Source organism: Coregonus clupeaformis, chromosome 25 (genome assembly GCF_020615455.1).
Source record: "Coregonus clupeaformis isolate EN_2021a chromosome 25, ASM2061545v1, whole genome shotgun sequence".
Classification (NCBI taxonomy): Eukaryota; Metazoa; Chordata; class Actinopteri; order Salmoniformes; family Salmonidae; genus Coregonus; species Coregonus clupeaformis.
Genome location: NC_059216.1, coordinates 23,168,885 through 23,185,509, shown reverse-complemented (window position 1 = coordinate 23,185,509; position 16,625 = coordinate 23,168,885). Strand labels below are relative to the sequence as shown.

Genomic DNA, 16,625 nt, shown 5'->3' with positions numbered 1-16,625 from the left:
TACATAAAGAAGGAGGAAAAAAACATAAGGACGACAGCAGCAGTCAATTTTAATACGAATGCAAAAAGGGTTGTAACTGTCCGCAACAAGACCATGGTACGGATGGAGACGGCATTAGCTCTGTGGACTAATGACTGCAGGAAAAAAACATAACCCTGGATACAAACGTTATCTGCACAAAAGCGAGAATGCTGTATGAAAACTTTGCTGTCAGTGACGGGGAAGAGGGAGAGGATGCCGGGCCCTCAGCAAGTGCTGCTGACACAGTGGGAGAGGATGCCAGGCCCCCAGCAAGTGCTGCTGACAAAGTGCCAAGCGCATTTAATGCAAGCAAGGGCTGGTTTGAAAAGTTTAAGAAACGCTTTGGACTTAAAAATGTTTGTCTGCACGGTGAGATGGCGTCTGCGGATACCGCTGAGGCAGAAGCCTTCGTGAACAATAAATTCAAGGCGATCATTGAGGAGGGGGGGATATAAGCCCGAACAAGTTTTTAACATGGATGAGACTGCCTTATTTTGGAAACGAATGCCCTCCCGCACCTTCATCATGCAGGAAGAAGCCAAAGCCCCAGGATTTAAAGTTCACAAAGACCGTTTGACCCTGGCTATGTGCGGAAATGCCGCAGGTTTCATGATTAAACCGGGGCTGATTTACAGGTCTAAAAATCCCAGGGCGCTGAAAAACAAAAATAAGGATGATTTGCCTGTTTACTGGATGTACAATGCAAAGGCTTGGATGACAAAAGCGCTCAATCTGGATTGGTTCAAAAACTGTTTCATCCCGGAGGTCAAGTGTTATTTGAGAGGAAAGGGACTGGACTTTAAAGTGCTTCTGCTCCTTGACAACGCCGGAGGTCACGGTAATGATTTGGCATATGATGGTGTGCAAATCGAATTTCTGCCGCCAAACACTACATCCCTGATTCAGCCCATGGACCAAGGAGTCATCCGTGCTTTCAAGGCTCTCTATACGCGCAACACCCTGCAACATCTTGTTGACGCTTATGGACTCGGATCAAGATTTCTCACTGAAGGACTACTGGCGTGGATACACCATCGCATCGTGTCTCCAAAACATTCAGAGGGCCATTCAGGAAATGAAAACGGAAACTCTGAAGGCCTGCTGGAAAAAACTATGGCCAGAGGCAGTGCAAAAACGCAACCGGAGGCTCGCTTGACGAGGTCCACCACTCTGCCGTAGAAACAGCTGTGAATCTGGCTAAACAGATTGGAGGAGACGGCTTTAATGACATGAGTCCGGATGACATAAACGCCCTGATTGATGGAGACGCACAGCCGCTGACCGATGCAGAGCTGGCAGAAATGACAAAGCCACAAAGCGACGATGAAAGAGAAGAGGGAGAAGAGGACACGAGAGATGAGGAGGAAGGACTAACGCTTGGTCGCTTAGCAACCATGGTGCGAATGGCCACTGAACTTAAGCGAGTAGCTGAGGAATGGGACCCTTTGATGAGCCGTTCGTTACAGTTCTCCAACGTAATCGATGGTGGCATGTCGGTGTACAAGGATCTTTTTGCAAAGAAGAAAAAAGAGCGACAACAGCTGCCTATCACTATGTTCTTCTCCCGAACAAACACACCTGCACCGCGGGCTTCAGAAGAAGAGAACACTGCAGAGCGCAGTCAGGATGCAGCGGCCCAGTCTGAAGAGCAGTGAAACGGCCTACACGTGAGTCACTGTATTTGTATACATGTAATAGTTGCTAATTGTAAAAAAAAAAGTTTTCTATTTCGCGGATTTCACTTATCGCGGGTCATTTTCGGAACGTAACCCCCGCGATAAACGAGGGATTACTGTATTACAACTTTTAGAATAGCCATGGAGTAGTCTTTGTGTCTCTGAACATTTGGTTGTCAATATATAGTTTATCGACCACAAGTGCCACACGTTTCCCTTTTAATCTATTTTCCTTGAAGATTGGATACAGAACTTTGCGCCTTTCTGCAATCTCCCTCGGGAACTGATCATTCATGCCTATTTTCGTGCCAGCAAGTCTTTTTCCTAGGCTTTTAACCATAGCTTTATCCTTAAAAAATGCAAATTTGGCAACGATTGGGCGATCATATTTCTGTCCTCTTTGTCCGAAATGGTGTACACGTTCGAGTTGGATTTTATCGACAGCCTCGAGTGGTATTTGAAGCGCTGTATGCAGGAAATCCTTCATAATATTCTCGGTTAATTCTCCCTCCTTTTCCTGAATAACCGTAAGTACTAGATTTTCTCTCATCGATCTAGTTTGGACGTCTAGTAAGGCTTCTCTCAGAAGGTTGTTCTCCTTTTTAAGTTCCCTAACGTCCGTTTCCATCTTAGTTACTGTCACTTTAAATTTTTTGGTTTCTGTTTCCATTATCAATGCTTTTTCGTCACTCATTTCAAGACTCGCTTTCAACTCTTTTACGTCCTTACTGACCAATTCTAGTATGCCCAATTTGTCATTTATCGACTTCAACAGGTCGCTTTCCACACTTACCAGACCCAGTGATGAAAAGCATATATCATCTGTATCAGTCAACGAGTTGCGTTTTCTCTTGGGGATTGTTTCTCCTAGTTTATCTTCCGCCATGTTTGGGTGTTGCGTATTGTTGTAATATTTGTCGATATATTTATCTAGCCTTATGATTTGTTTTGTGTTATTATCCAGATTGAATTTTATTTACTGCAAATATATGAAATGCTAATATTTAGTCTAACTTACTGATTTCGAATATTATGTTTTTATCTTGAGGTGGTTTGTACCGCTTTCTATTCAATACGCCATCTTGTCTACGTGCGGTGAAGTTGTCCTGTCCCCTTAGCAGAAAAACACCCCCAAAGCATAATGTTTCCACCTCCATGTTTGACGGTGGGGATGGTGTTCTTGGGGTCATAGGCAGCATTCCTCCTCCTCCAAACACGGCGAGTTGAGTTGATGCCAAAGAGCTCTATTTTGGTCTCATCTGACCAGAACACTTTCACCCAGTTCTCCTCTGAATCATTCAGATGTTCATTGGCAAACTTCAGATGGGCCTGTATATGTGCTTTCTTGAGCAGGGGGACCTTGCGGGCGCTGCAGGATTTCAGTCCTTCACGGCGTAGTGTGTTACCAATTGTTTTCTTGGTGACTATGGTCCCAGCTGCCTTGAGATTATTGACAAGATCCTCCCGTGTAGTTCTGGGCTGATTCCTCACCGTTCTCATAATCATTGCAACTCCACGAGGTGAGATCTTGTATGGAGCCCCAGTTGGTGTGAATAATCGCACCAACTGTTGTCACCCTCTCACCAAGCTGCTTGGCGATGGTCTTGTAGCCCATTCCAGCCTTGTGTAGGTCTACAATCTTGTCCCTGACATCCTTGGAGAGCTCTTTGGTCATGGCCATGATAGAGAGTTTGGAATCTGATTGATTGATTGCTTCTGTGGACAGGTGTCTTTTATACAGGTAACAAGCTGAGATTAGGAGCACTCCCTTTAAGAGTGTGCTCCTAATCTCAGCTCGTTACCTGTATAAAAGACACCTGGGAGCCAGAAATCCTTCTGATTGAGAGGGGGTCAAATACTTATTTCCTTCATTAAAATGCAAATAAATTTATAACATTTTTGACATGTGTTCTTCTGGATTTTGTTGTTGTTATTCTGTCTCTCACTGTTCAAATAAACCTACCATTAAAATTATAGACTGATCATTTCTTTGTCAGTGGGCAAACGTACAAAATCAGCAGGGGATCAAATACTTTTTTCCCTCACTGTATATTAACTGGGATGTATTTTGATATGTTGGGGTTACTCATGTACATTCTTATTTTATGACATAGCCATTGTCTTCCAGATGTGTTTTACTTTACTGTAATATTAGCATAAACTAACAAAGTATGTTTCGGTGTACGACATTCTGCTTTCTAAATGTTCTTCCCTGTGGCAACACACTCATCCAGACTGCAGTATTCACAGTAAGTGCATATACACTCTTCTTTATTTCTTATACATTTTTACACTTTTCATTGTTTGAAATATAATATTGAAATAATTGTTTCATACATATAAATCAACATACCTGACCCGAGATTAAAAGTTATGATGGTTATTTAGATACGACATCTGAAATTCTGTACAAGCACTTCATACGAAATTAAATATTTGTGCATCAAAAACATATTTTTATATGTAATGCAGGAAAGGCATTAAGTACTGTACATTTTTTCCACTAGAGTAAAGAGAAAGTAGCCTGCTGAGTTACTGGCCGGAATTCAGTCATTTCAGATAGAGTATTTCTGCCCTTCAGAAGTGTGTTTGAGTTGCACAGCAGCGTGTCCAGGATAGAGGGACTTGACACTTGATTTAGAAACAGGCAGTCCTGTGGCATGATCTATCACTATCGTTGAATGAATGAGTGGAAACTGCATGAAGGATTGTGATTTGGATTAGGTTTACAGTACTTTAGTGTTGACCTGATGTCATCAGTAAGTGAAGTTGCTCTCCAGCCATGAGCTGATCTCTGCCTTGTTCCTCCTGACCCACTCAATGTTGTTCTTCACTGTTTCTAGAGCTTGCTGCCTAGGCATCTCCCCAGCTCCGGCATTAGGGTTCAGCTTGAAAAAGTGCTCCATCTAAAACACAACCACACAGTCAGTCATAAACACAGCCACAGTCTAAAGGCACAATCCACATAGATCAGTCAATCTTAAATTCGAGCACACCAGTGCTTGTCTCGATTTTAAGTTGTTTAATATTAGATTGAATTATTCCAGTTCTATGAGTAGAAGGGCACTGTCCTAACCTGCCACAGCTGTAGCTCTGTGTTGTAGGTGGTGCTGATTCTGGTTAGCAGGCGTCCCAGGTTCCTGTCATTGATGGTGTATCTGTAACAAAACAAACGGAAATTGAAACTGTCACAGTATTCACGACTCATTAACTCTAGGCTCAGTTGCTGCTGATTCAATCAATTGACTTACAGCCTCGCATTCCATGTAGTCACTATCTCTTCAATGACTCTGGGCTCAGTGACTATCCATTCAGACTCAGAGAATGGGCTCACCTGTTCACTAGGTAGTTCCAGTTGAGGATGACCCAGTCCCAGGCCATGGTCTTGCCGTAGCGGTTCAGAGAGACATAGCGGACCACAGTGAACAGATCCTGAGTCCTCACAATACTCTCATCTTTACACGCCTCCAGTAAGCTGTAAAACATCCCAACACCGTTATCTTAAGCACCATTCTCTTAAGCCATATCTAACTGAACAAACTTTTGCCAATAAATGTACTCTCGATCTAGTAATAACTTTTCACTAGATTATATTAAACAGTGATTTTGAATAATGCTTGTAAAAATGATATATGAAGAGAATTATTGTTTTTTATTTACTTATTCAGAAGAGTGACGTTCTCCACAGATGCCAATCCATACAGGAGCTTGTCCTTCTCTTGGGCCAAGGTCTCTGTTTTGTACCTCTCAAACATTACATTCCACTTCGCCCCAGTGCCTGAGTTCTTCATGCCATAGCGATACACCAGCAAGCGCAGGTTCACCCCCACAGTGCTGGAGGTCAAAGGTCATGTTACCATTTGGGCTTAGAGGGATAAACAGGATTTTAGGAATAGGAATGCTAATAAAGTAGTTAGTTATGTCCATGTACGGCAGATGGATTAGTAAGTAGATAATGTGTCATTTTAGTGATTTTATTCAAAAGTCAAGACTAATACTGTATTTACCTGATGGTTCCTGCGATCCATTGGTCAAAGATAGCAGATGCCTCAATTAGCACTTCCTGGTCTCCCATTTTACAAGCAATGTCCAGGACTGTCTCACGCAACAGCCTATACAAAACCAATATAGACAATACCGTTTATGATCAATATTCAGCAAATACACCCATGATCTGTCAAATACAGTAGACAGTCTCTCCTAGTCTTACCTATCTCTCTGGCTTCCCACATCGTACCATCCCAGTGTCCTGGAGATAGTCTGCACATGCTCACGGAATAATTTCTGTAGGGAAAGTAAGTGACACCCAATGTGTGAGCAAACTCACAAGATTATTATTTTTTGTGTGTGTGTGTGTGTGTGTGTATGTGTGTTCTAGTTGGCCAGCAGAGGGCAGAATTCACCTGTAAAAAAAAACAACAACTGACTCACCTGGAATTTGGGGTAAAGAACAGTGTCATCTGATAACATGTCTTGCACATAGGCGATGGAAGAAGACAAACGTTTCCAGACAATGTACTCAGTCTCATTGGTCAGGTATTTTGTCAGGTTGAATGCATTTCCATAATCGACAACGTCTGCCCTGATGAGGCCGATAAGAAAAATACATTATGTTTAATTTCAGTTTTATATTGACAGATGTACTTCAAGTAAATGTCAGCAGTGTTTATTTACCTTCCCAGAGCAAAGACATCATCAATGTAACTGCATCGGTCAGCAGCGTCTAACTCCTAGTAAAGAAAGTGTCATGCCGATTACTACAGGTTTAACCTATGAACTGGTAAGATTAAAACTATTAATATTACATCTGATACTATAGTAGCAGTTTAAATTATATTACCTGGTGATTTGTTTGGAGTTGTTGACTAATGGTGCTCCATATGCTGTCAGGGTGATTGACTCTGTAGAATCCAATGTGGTCATTGTTGACCTTCAGGAGTCCATCCGTAGCAGGGGAATAGCCAGCTAAGACTAGCTCTATTTGTATGACACACAAACATGTATGACTTCAATTTGACTAAATACATGATGTTACCAGAGTCTGGAACTGTAATGTTAAAAAGGTCAAGTCTAGGATTTGGTCAGAAGTATCTTTACCTGGACTGGACTTGTTGAACATGATGGAAATAGACTTATTACTATCCACTGAGTACCACTTAACAGGGATGTTCCACTTGTAACTAAAATAAAAGCATAGCCCTTTTAGGATTTACCGGTTTCTCCTAATAAATATAGCTGAATATACATCCATGGGGAAATCAACCAATGATCACAAAGGGATTTGATAGTGCTGTGAATAACTGACCTGAGTGGTGAGGGTGGCTGGGTGGGATTAGCATTGGGGTCCAACAGGAATCTTCGCTGAGTGAGTTTGGTCTGAGTGCCGATGGTGGACAGGTCCAGTACTGGGTAGCCCATCTGTGTGGTCCATGTGTCCATCACATCTGCTACAGGCAACCCACTCACCTGCAAACCAAAAATGTTAGTGTTTATCATACACATAAGAATACTAAGTTAGATGCAGTGAAATATTATCAATAATATCAACAACTTAGATGTTTTGAAATTACTATGACCAAATTAGTTATGACAAACATACATTAGCAAGGGATGCCCAAAAGTTGGCTGTTTTGGCATTCTGAAAGTGGAAATCTTTCAAGTATTTCTGTTGAAGGGAGAGGAAAACAGGTTACCATAAATGTACCAATGTGGCCATCCATAGATTTAATGATAAATACAATTTAGGCTATATATTGCTATGACCCTTTCAAATTATAAAGTAAAGTATTACCATGGTAAAGTGTCTGACAGTAATCATAATTTCCATTCAACAGGGAAGGGATTGCATCTCCCTAACACTCGCTATTAACAAATTATTCTGCTATTGACTGAATAGAAATCAAGAGACTTGGTGTAGGGATACTTCTATCTACTTTACGTCAAATTAAATGGACTCTTACCCGACAGCCATCCCTGAAGTTGTCTCGGCCCAACCAGTCCTCCACCATCCTGAGAATTGATGCCCCCTAGAAAAACAGTTACAGGAAGATGTTTGGAATGAATTTAAAGACACATTTTATTTCATTATATTTTATTTCATCCCATGTAGTAGGGTGAAAAGGGGCACAGTTTAAGATGACCTTGCTGTAGGATATACTATCAAACACAGAGGTAATCTGAGCCGGAGTTGATACATCCACAATGATTGGATGGGAGGTGACGAGAGCATCGTCGACCATGACAGGAAGTACATCACTGATGATCATGATGTCACGCTGGTAAAGACAGAAACCGAAGTAGATTTAGAATGTATTTATAACCAGAGTTGGGGTTAAAGCAATTCCATTTCAAATCACTCAATTCAGGATCTGTCAGATGGACTCACCATTCCCCAGAGGGGCTCAGCCTTCTCCACACCGATGTACTCAAAGAAACTGGCAAAGCCCTCATTTAGCCAAAGGTCATCCCACCAATCCATGGTCACAATGTTCCCAAACCACTGCAGGAAAATACAACATGCAAAGTTATCTTACAGCTGACTTTATTTCCAAACAAGTCTGTATGGGTGAGTGGGCGTGTGTGCATGTGTGTGTGAGTGCATGTGTGTTCTGGATACTCCAGCCAACAGTGGGACTCAAGGATAGTTGGACACATAAATAGCAGGTGAGCCAAGGACACAAACTAACAGAAAAACACACACACACCAGGCAAAGCTCCAACTCCGACAACACAATATTTTCATGCACACAAAATATCATAGCATGCAGTTTAACACTCTACAGCTCTGCATACAGTATAAAACATAAAATACAGAACAAAGTTACAGACACAATATGAACATATAAAACCCACATCGTTTCTATGGGTATTTACCAGGTATTTACTAGTAAAGTCAAGTGCTACTTTCACTTTTTCAAATTTTCTTATGACATACGCTTTTTTTTATTGCTACTGATGGATTACAGGAGTGTTTTATTTATTTATGACTGGATCACTATCTGAACTGCACATTGTGAACATGTTTGTTGTAACTCTGGGATGTGGTTGCAACTGTGCTGATATTCACCTTCCTGTAAACAGGCTGTGGAAACAAGGAAACAGCACCCAGCTCGCACTTGCCCCTCGGTCCTGTGACTTTGGACAGTTCATAAAACTTTATGGACAGCGCCATCACCCTCTTATTGTCCAAAAAAGAACAAAGAGGCCTTATTATTGCACATCATAAAAGGCTTGATGGATAACTGGAGGGCTGACGTACGTCAACAGAACACTATCGTTCCCATGACCAAATTCATGGTCAATGTCAAACCATTCCAAGCTATTGATTGATACAAAGATAGGGTTGTTCTCTTTTGCAAACTTTGAGTTTTGCCGTTAACGTGTGCCTCATGACTTTTCCCTCATAATTTAGGCTTCATCATTGTGACACAATACCATCAGTGGCGACCCGTCATTCAGGGCAGATGGGGCAACTGTTTAGCTAAAAATGTATAAATATATATTAATTTTTTTGCCTGTTTTGCATGTTATTTTGGCATTAATTCATGTCACATATCAGTTAGTGAACAATGTAAAAAAAAATGTTTTATTGAGTTAATAAAGCTGCATACAAACAGTCTACTTCTTGAGTAAGGCAGCTCCAAAATGTTTCAGCCTAGCTCAGTGCTTTCTGTGGTGGTGGAGCAGCCAGCGGAAAATACGAAGCATATGGGTTGGTAATCTTCTCTAGTTCTGCCGTGATTGGCTCAGTGTTCTGTCACTCATGGGGACACTACGTCACCACATAATCTACAGGGAGAGCTAGGCAGTTCAAGCCCCCTTGGGTGCTGCCATAGATTTACATTAGAAGTGCCCATCCAAGAAGGATCAAGGTCATTGGCCACAGATAAAATGATGTCAAATCACGTTATATCTACCGTAGCTTTGATTGGACTGATAATGTTACTTTCTAAATCTTAGCTAGCAAGCTAGACAAGCAGTCATCATCATGAATCACGTCAACAAATTATAGATAAAAGGTATCGGTGCTCATTGGCCATTGGACATAAACATTACACAACAAGTCGGAAATCGCAAATTCAACAATGAGTGGTTTGGAAGGAATCAGTGGCTAACTGCAAGCGTTGCAAAGCAATCACTATTTTGCTTTGCCTGTCTGCTATTCGGTGGAGAGGGTGTGTGGTCCAAGTCTGGGTTTAAGGATTTAAAACATCTATCTGAAATGGTCTCTTTTCCAAGCTTAAAAGGATAAACATTCAATCACAACACCATGGGCCAGAAAAGGTTGAATACATTGGTCATGCTGTCAATCCAGCATGACCTCTGCTGCGTTCAAAACAACTGGAAACTCGGAACTGGGAAATCTCAGACTTCAGTGAGTTCAAGACAACTGGGAACTCTGAAAAAAACGAGCTCCGACTGGGAAAATACGTTTCCAACTCTGAATTCCAAACCGGGAACTCTGGACTCTTTCTAGAGCTCCGACCTGAAGATCACTGACGGCATGTGTTGAAAGCACCTTTGATGACAAAATGTGATGACAAGAAGGACCGCTGCGCCACCGTCCTGTTCAAGTGAGCACAGCACAACAACGGTGAGTCCAAAAATGTATTGTTTGCTGCTGCATAAATTAGCTCGTGCTTTTCTACACGAGGAGAGGATACTATATAATGTTGTTGGGTCTGTAACCATGTTTGCCAGTGGCAGTCTCTTCCCATTCAAATATTTGTTTTCATACAAAAAGTTCAGTAATAGACCAATGTATTCCAGTTGATTTTGCGAGGTTCGTTTTTAGTTTTTCTGTCACCGTTATAGTGCAATTAATGTATTGCTTAGTGTTGTGTTGTGTAGTGGCTTTGCTGGCATGCATTAAAAAATAGTTTGCCTGACCAAAATGTACATTCTAAAATCGCCACAATACCATAATATAATTTTTGGGTGATTGAGCTCTATGACTATGACTATTAAATATGATTTTTCATTTTCCACTATAAGATGTTTTCCACTATAACATGGCTAATGAATAACTCTTGAACTTTCTCACCTGGTGGACCAGCTCATGAGCGATGACGCTAGCCACACTTTGTTTGTTATACGATGACGACTGGTTCTCATCATAGAGGAGGTTGGTCTCCCTGTAGGTGATCAGACCCCAGTTCTCCATGGCCCCTGTGCCAAAGTCAGGAATGGCAATCTTATCTGAGAAAAAACAAACAAATTGCAAGCATGTGTGTATAAGGCATTATGAGTTCATTGTATCCAGTGCGGCCTCCCACAGTAGTTACAACAGTTAACAAACAAACAGAGGACATCTGAAATTACCTAGCTTTGGGATGGAGTATGTCATGTTGAAATATTCCTCAAAGTAGTCAAAAATGACCTTGGTTGTGTTAGCAGCATACTCTGCTGTCGCAATTTGTGCAGGCTGTGCATAGATTCGCAACTGGAAGAAAATGATTTAAAAGCAGAGTTATTGAGGTAAGTTATGGGAGTGTGTATACACTACAGTATGTGCAAGCATGCCTGTGTGCATACATGCATGCGTTTACATTTAATCAACGCAATATTTATAATTCTTTCGATTTTCTCCAAAACATTTACATTGTAAAATGTCACTAACTGCTGAAATCTCAACACAAAAGACCAACAGCTGTGATACAGATTGGAGACCAAAGTTAAATAAACTTTTAACTTAGCTTTTACACCATTTAAAACTTTGAACTGGACAGGCTTTAAATAAAGTGTTACAATATTTACTCTCAATATACTCTGTAGACTATAAAATATGACTTTCAACAGTTAAAGAGTAAATATTTTCTTAGTTTAAGGTGGAGGAGGGACCAGTGAAAATGACTGCTGAGAAAAATTGCAAGTACTTACAGGAATTCCTCTAGACGATTTCCTTTCCACAAACTTAAACTGGTGCACAGCAAAACATACCAAATAGGTACTCATTGGAACGGACCTCTGGAAGGACGTTTTGATCTTATTGTCAGGAAGCAGCTCTGGGGCGCCCTGGAAAGGAAGAAGGTCTATGGTTTAATAAAGATGTCAGTCAGCCTCTCTTATGGTTGTGTTCTCAGCCCCAAGGACCCGGAGCAGAAGATTGATGGCTCCTGCTTTTGCATTCATGGCACTCACTCTCCTCACTCTCTCTGTGACTCCCAATGCAGCTTCAAGTAAACTAACCAGTAACACTATGCGCCACCTGTTTTGTGATACATTGTGCATACATTATATGCATTTATTTAGTATGTTATATAATTTGTTACTATGAATACTTATGTGTTGCAATTTATTTTCTTGCATAGACTGTACCTCCACTGGCATATTGGAGAGGGCTCCATAGTCCTTGTCGTGGGTGATGGAAATCTTGTAGGTGGCCTTTTGGTTTGGCTCATCAAAACAGGGGAAAGATTTGCGGGCGTCTGTCGGCTCATGGTCAGTGGCAGCAATTTTTCTTGGGAGAAAAATAAACATGGCATGACTATGTCATCCCTTTATATGACGTTTTATTAAACTGTTGCTTACCAGAAATGTTTACTGTTATGTGGCTGCTAAATGTGCTTGAGCAAAGAGAAAATGGACACTTCATGGCCAATACTGCAAGTAGCTCCCTACACCTGTCCACCTTTCAAGTCATACTTATTGACACACTAAAAACTACACTACATCATCAACACTATCATTTTAACTTTGAATAACAGCAACTTAACAGATAACGTACTGTGACGGGTAAATATGGACTTGTGGCATTTCAGATACACTCTTACCTAACAGAGGTTCAACCATGGTCCTATTAGTGATAAGAATCAATGCACTCCCTGGGTTTATTTTTCCCTCAGTGGTTTCATCCCATTACACCCCTGTTTGGAGAATCTCTGTAGTGTGATATAAAGTACTAACAGATGGTATTTTGCATACTAAACTAGTCTAAATAGTTGCCCTTTCTTGTCCTGTTCCAAGAATGGACTTGCAATACATTTACATTTTAGTCATTTAGCAGACGCTCTTATCCAGAGCGACTTACAGTTAGCGAGTGCATACATTTTCATACTGGCCCCCCATGGGAAACGAACCCACAACCCTGGCGTTGCAAGCGCCATGCTCTACCAACTGAGCTACAGGGGACTACAATACTGGCAGAGCATGTGTATCTGCCAAGCTAGAAATCCCCAATGAGGGACAGAGCCAATCCCATCAGAACCTGCACGTTGTCATACTACAACTAGTAGTAGTCATAGTAGCAGCAGCAGTAGTAGTAGTTACTAGAGTGAACAATATTTCTGTCTAGGGAAGGGGATACCTAGTCAGTTGTGCAACTGAATGCATTCAACCGAAATGTGTTTTCCGCATTTAACCCAATCCCTCTGAATCAGAGAGGTGCGGGGGGCTTCCTTAATCGATGTCCACATCATCAGCACCCGGGGAGCAGTTGTTGTTGGGGGTTAACTGCCTTGCTCAAGGGCAGAACGACAGATTTTTACACCTTGCCGGCTCAGGGATTCGAATCAGCAACCTTTTGGTTACTGGCCCAACGGTCTTAACCACTATTTCTGTCTAACATTCATATGGAGGCGAAAGAAACGCACACCTATTTAGGCGAGGTGTTGGCTAACGGAGTAGAACACTTGAAAAATAAAAGGAGAGCCGAACACTCTAGGAGCGCAGATGCAATAATTGAATGACCTAATAGCCAACGTTTCGACAGACAAGCTGTCTTCATCAGGGTATAATGTCTAACATTCATAACATTATTTTCCAGTGAGCTGCTGGGCCTCATGTGCACACGCACACACACATGCACGGACGCATACACACACAAACAAGCACAGATGCACACACTCACACTATATGTGTGCAACAAAAGTTCAACATTCACCTTTTGCTACTATTTCTGTCAAGTATACGAATACAATTTGATGCATACGTTGGATATATCCAACGTATGCAGAACACAGAACGCACTGCAACTGCCTCTGCAACGCAATGCTGCAAGTCAAATGCAGCGTTCCATTGGAACTGAATGTACTTCTGGTGTACCAAAATGCATACATGCATAGAGACACACAAAAACATACTGAAATACACCCAATCTATAACCACAAATGCATGCCTCAAAGGACTTACTTGGTGGCCCCATTCTCTGTGTAGGTGACTCTGTAGAAGCCCACCAGAGATCCGTTGAGCCAGCCCTGGAAGTCCAGGGTGAGAACATACACCTCATTGGGCTTGGTGGCCGCAAGCTCCTCCACCGCCTCCACTACCACATACTCCTGCAGTTTGAACTCAAAGCAACCCTTGATGGCCACAGTCACGTCCCTCTGAACCTGTGGGGTTTTCAGGACAAGCCTGGGGACTGCGCTGACGAACGTCTCCCGGATGTGGAGCCACAGGTGCCTTGTGGGTCGGCTTACCTCCAGGTGCACGGACACGCTCCCCATGTAGAGGTCAGTGGTCAGGTCAGGCTCCAGGTGGAGGTCATAGTGCACTGGCTTCACATAGTCTGGCAGCCGGAAATTCTTCCAGTCCCCGTCAGTGTTGTTGGAGGGCTTGCAAGGCCCCCTGTCAGCTGTTGGGGGGGTGGAGGTGGGCTTGGGGGGTCCCTCGGTGGGGGCCGGGTCAGCCGGGGTACTGTCGGGCTGTGTGAGGCCCACCCCCAGCCCCACAGCTACAGCTGACACCACCACCACAGCACAGATGAGGGCCACGTGTTTTTGTCGGATGCAGTACCTCTTCTCCACCTTCTCAAAGTCCAGGCTTTCCACCATGGTGCCCGCCTTGGTGGCGCAAGACCATACGCTGTGGCCTCAGATATCTTCTGAATCCCCTACCGGAGGAATAACGTGAGGGGAAAAAACACTGTTTCCAGATCAGATTTCCAAGGGGTTGCAGCTGAGAGATAGCACAAAGCCAAGCTGATTTAAAACTGACCACAGATCAGTTCCTGTAAAACCTGATAAAAGAGAACCCTAGGCTTAGCTAATCTGAAACTAACAGCAAATCAGTCAGAGTTCCAGCATATCAAAGAGGAACAACTATTGGTCTGAGTTGATCCAAGCTCAGTCTGCCTGCCACCGAGTGCAAGGCTGCCTGTGGGAGGTGGAGAGAGGTTAGCTGGAGCGGTGGAGAAGGAGGAGGAGGGTTGCAGAGGGGGAGTCTACAACAGAGAGAGGGAATACCAAGCACTGGAGGCAAGTCTTATACATTAGTGCAGGGCAGTTTTTTTCAGTGGGCATTGTGTAGACATATACTCACTTCTTAATCCCCACTGATGCATATCAAAGCAGTGTAGTGGAGGTATAGGCCTACGCCATATCAATTATGTAGTACAATAGAGTAATCAAGCACTAAGTAGCCTAAACAAATGCTAATCACATTAAATATTTGGCAATATGGGTGTGAAAAGGGCGACTGTATATTATTCAGCACTACGGGCAAACGCGAAAGTCGGATCAAAGATTTCAGCACTGGGCAGCTCTGCACTCCGCTCTGTTCTCTGACTCCTTTTGTTGTTTATTTTAATTGTATGGTTTCCCACGTTGCCATTCCAATCTGAATAGTCTGCAAAGTGTTTGGCACAAGCTGCACATCAATAAATTATAAAATCTTCCGTGCTCTAAAGTGGAGTGAAGTCTGCGGGGTTCCTTCCAACTTCTTCCAGGTGCTTATTGTTTTTTGGGAAGAGAGACACGATGGAACTACAACTTCCGCTTAAGAACAAAACAGAACTCAACAGCATTTGTAGTATACCGTTTCTGTTGCAAAACATTTAGCAACAGACTAAACGTTTTGTAACAGCGTCGGCATTATGAATACACCCCTGATATTCGCATTCACAACGAGAATAGTGCATTTATTCCCATGTCTCATTAGTTCTACAGTTTAGCCTCTTTATTTTGCTTCTCCATAGAATAACTTTAAGAGCACCATTTCCCCTCATATAAAATAGCCTTTGCCTACAAAAATCCTGTGTCAAAGACTACAGCCTAAAAAAGTTATACAAGAATAGTAATACTAGGGTAGAAATCTGTGGAAACCATGGTGTATGGAATTGAATGTTGCCTAGGCCTTTTTTTGTAACCCATAAATCTCCTTTAGCAAAATGCACAATACAGAGATGAATGAGAGTGACTGCTCCCTTCAAGTGTTCCTTGTAGGATAATGATCTCAGCAGCGACTAGCATCCAAGCCTTCAGCTGCTGTGAAGTGTAGGAATTCCTCGAATATCCCGTTCTCATGTAATGCACCACCACAGAAATCTGTTCCTTTTCTTACCTCTGCGCTTATCTGGTCCCTTAGTCTAACATATCAGAGGGCAGAGCCCAACCTGTTTTTAGCCCCACCTGTTTTGCTAAATATATATATATATATATATATATATATATATATATATATATATATGTTATTTTGGCATTAATACGTGTCACATATCAGTTTGCAAACAATGTCATTTAAAAAAATACATTTTAGTTAATAAAGCCACATACAAACATGGTCTCTTTTTTGCTTTCTTGAGTAAGGCAGCTCCAAAATGCAGGTGTTTCAGCCTAGCTCAGTGCTTTCTGTGGTGGTGGGGCAGCCAGCGGAAAATACGGAGCGTAGGGGTTGGTAATGTTCTCTAGTTGCGCCGTGATTAGCTCAGTGTTCTGTCACTCATGGGGACACTACATCACTGCAAAATCTACGGGTAGAGCTCGAAAATTCAAGTCCCTTGGGTGCTGCCATAGACTTACATTAGAAGTGCCCATCCAAGAAGGCTCAAGGTGATTGGCCACAGATAACATTACGTTAAATCACATTATATCTACCGTAGCTTTGATTGGACTGATCATGTCAATATCATACTTTCAAAATCTTATCTAGCAAGCTAGACAAGCAGTCATCATCATGCATCAAGTCGACAATCTATTGGCAATTTTATTTTAT

At 42.2% G+C, this 16,625-nt stretch overlaps 1 protein-coding gene across 1 annotated transcript; it reads right to left on the bottom strand.

Moving 5' to 3' along the window:
- Window positions 1-3,940: 3,940 nt before the first annotated feature.
- Window positions 3,941-14,782, bottom strand: LOC121539426 (glutamyl aminopeptidase-like). The gene is made up of 20 exons (XM_041847920.1): window positions 13,827-14,782; window positions 12,015-12,156; window positions 11,577-11,711; window positions 11,019-11,139; window positions 10,741-10,895; window positions 8,083-8,196; window positions 7,838-7,972; window positions 7,658-7,723; window positions 7,297-7,362; window positions 7,003-7,163; window positions 6,795-6,877; window positions 6,538-6,674; window positions 6,372-6,427; window positions 6,129-6,279; window positions 5,908-5,981; window positions 5,705-5,809; window positions 5,358-5,531; window positions 5,032-5,172; window positions 4,774-4,855; window positions 3,941-4,603 (listed from the first exon to the last, which is right to left on the bottom strand). The coding sequence occupies exons 1-20, from the start codon at window positions 14,465-14,467 to the stop codon at window positions 4,454-4,456; spliced, it is 2,889 nt and encodes a 962-aa protein (XP_041703854.1). The 5' UTR covers window positions 14,468-14,782; the 3' UTR covers window positions 3,941-4,453.
- Between the last annotated feature and the right edge of the window lie 1,843 nt (window positions 14,783-16,625).

Bases quoted from the DNA above. Each gene is read 5' to 3' on its own strand.
- LOC121539426 (XM_041847920.1), bottom strand. From the start codon at position 14,467: ATGGTGGAAAGCCTGGACTTTGAGAAGGTGGAGAAGAGGTACTGCATC. The intron at 7,363-7,657 runs GTAAGAGTCCAT...TCCCTTCAACAG, and splicing joins ACTTCAGGGATGGCTGTCGG to AAATACTTGAAAGATTTCCA. The intron at 7,164-7,296 runs GTATGTTTGTCA...TTTGGTTTGCAG, and splicing joins TTTGGGCATCCCTTGCTAAT to GTGAGTGGGTTGCCTGTAGC.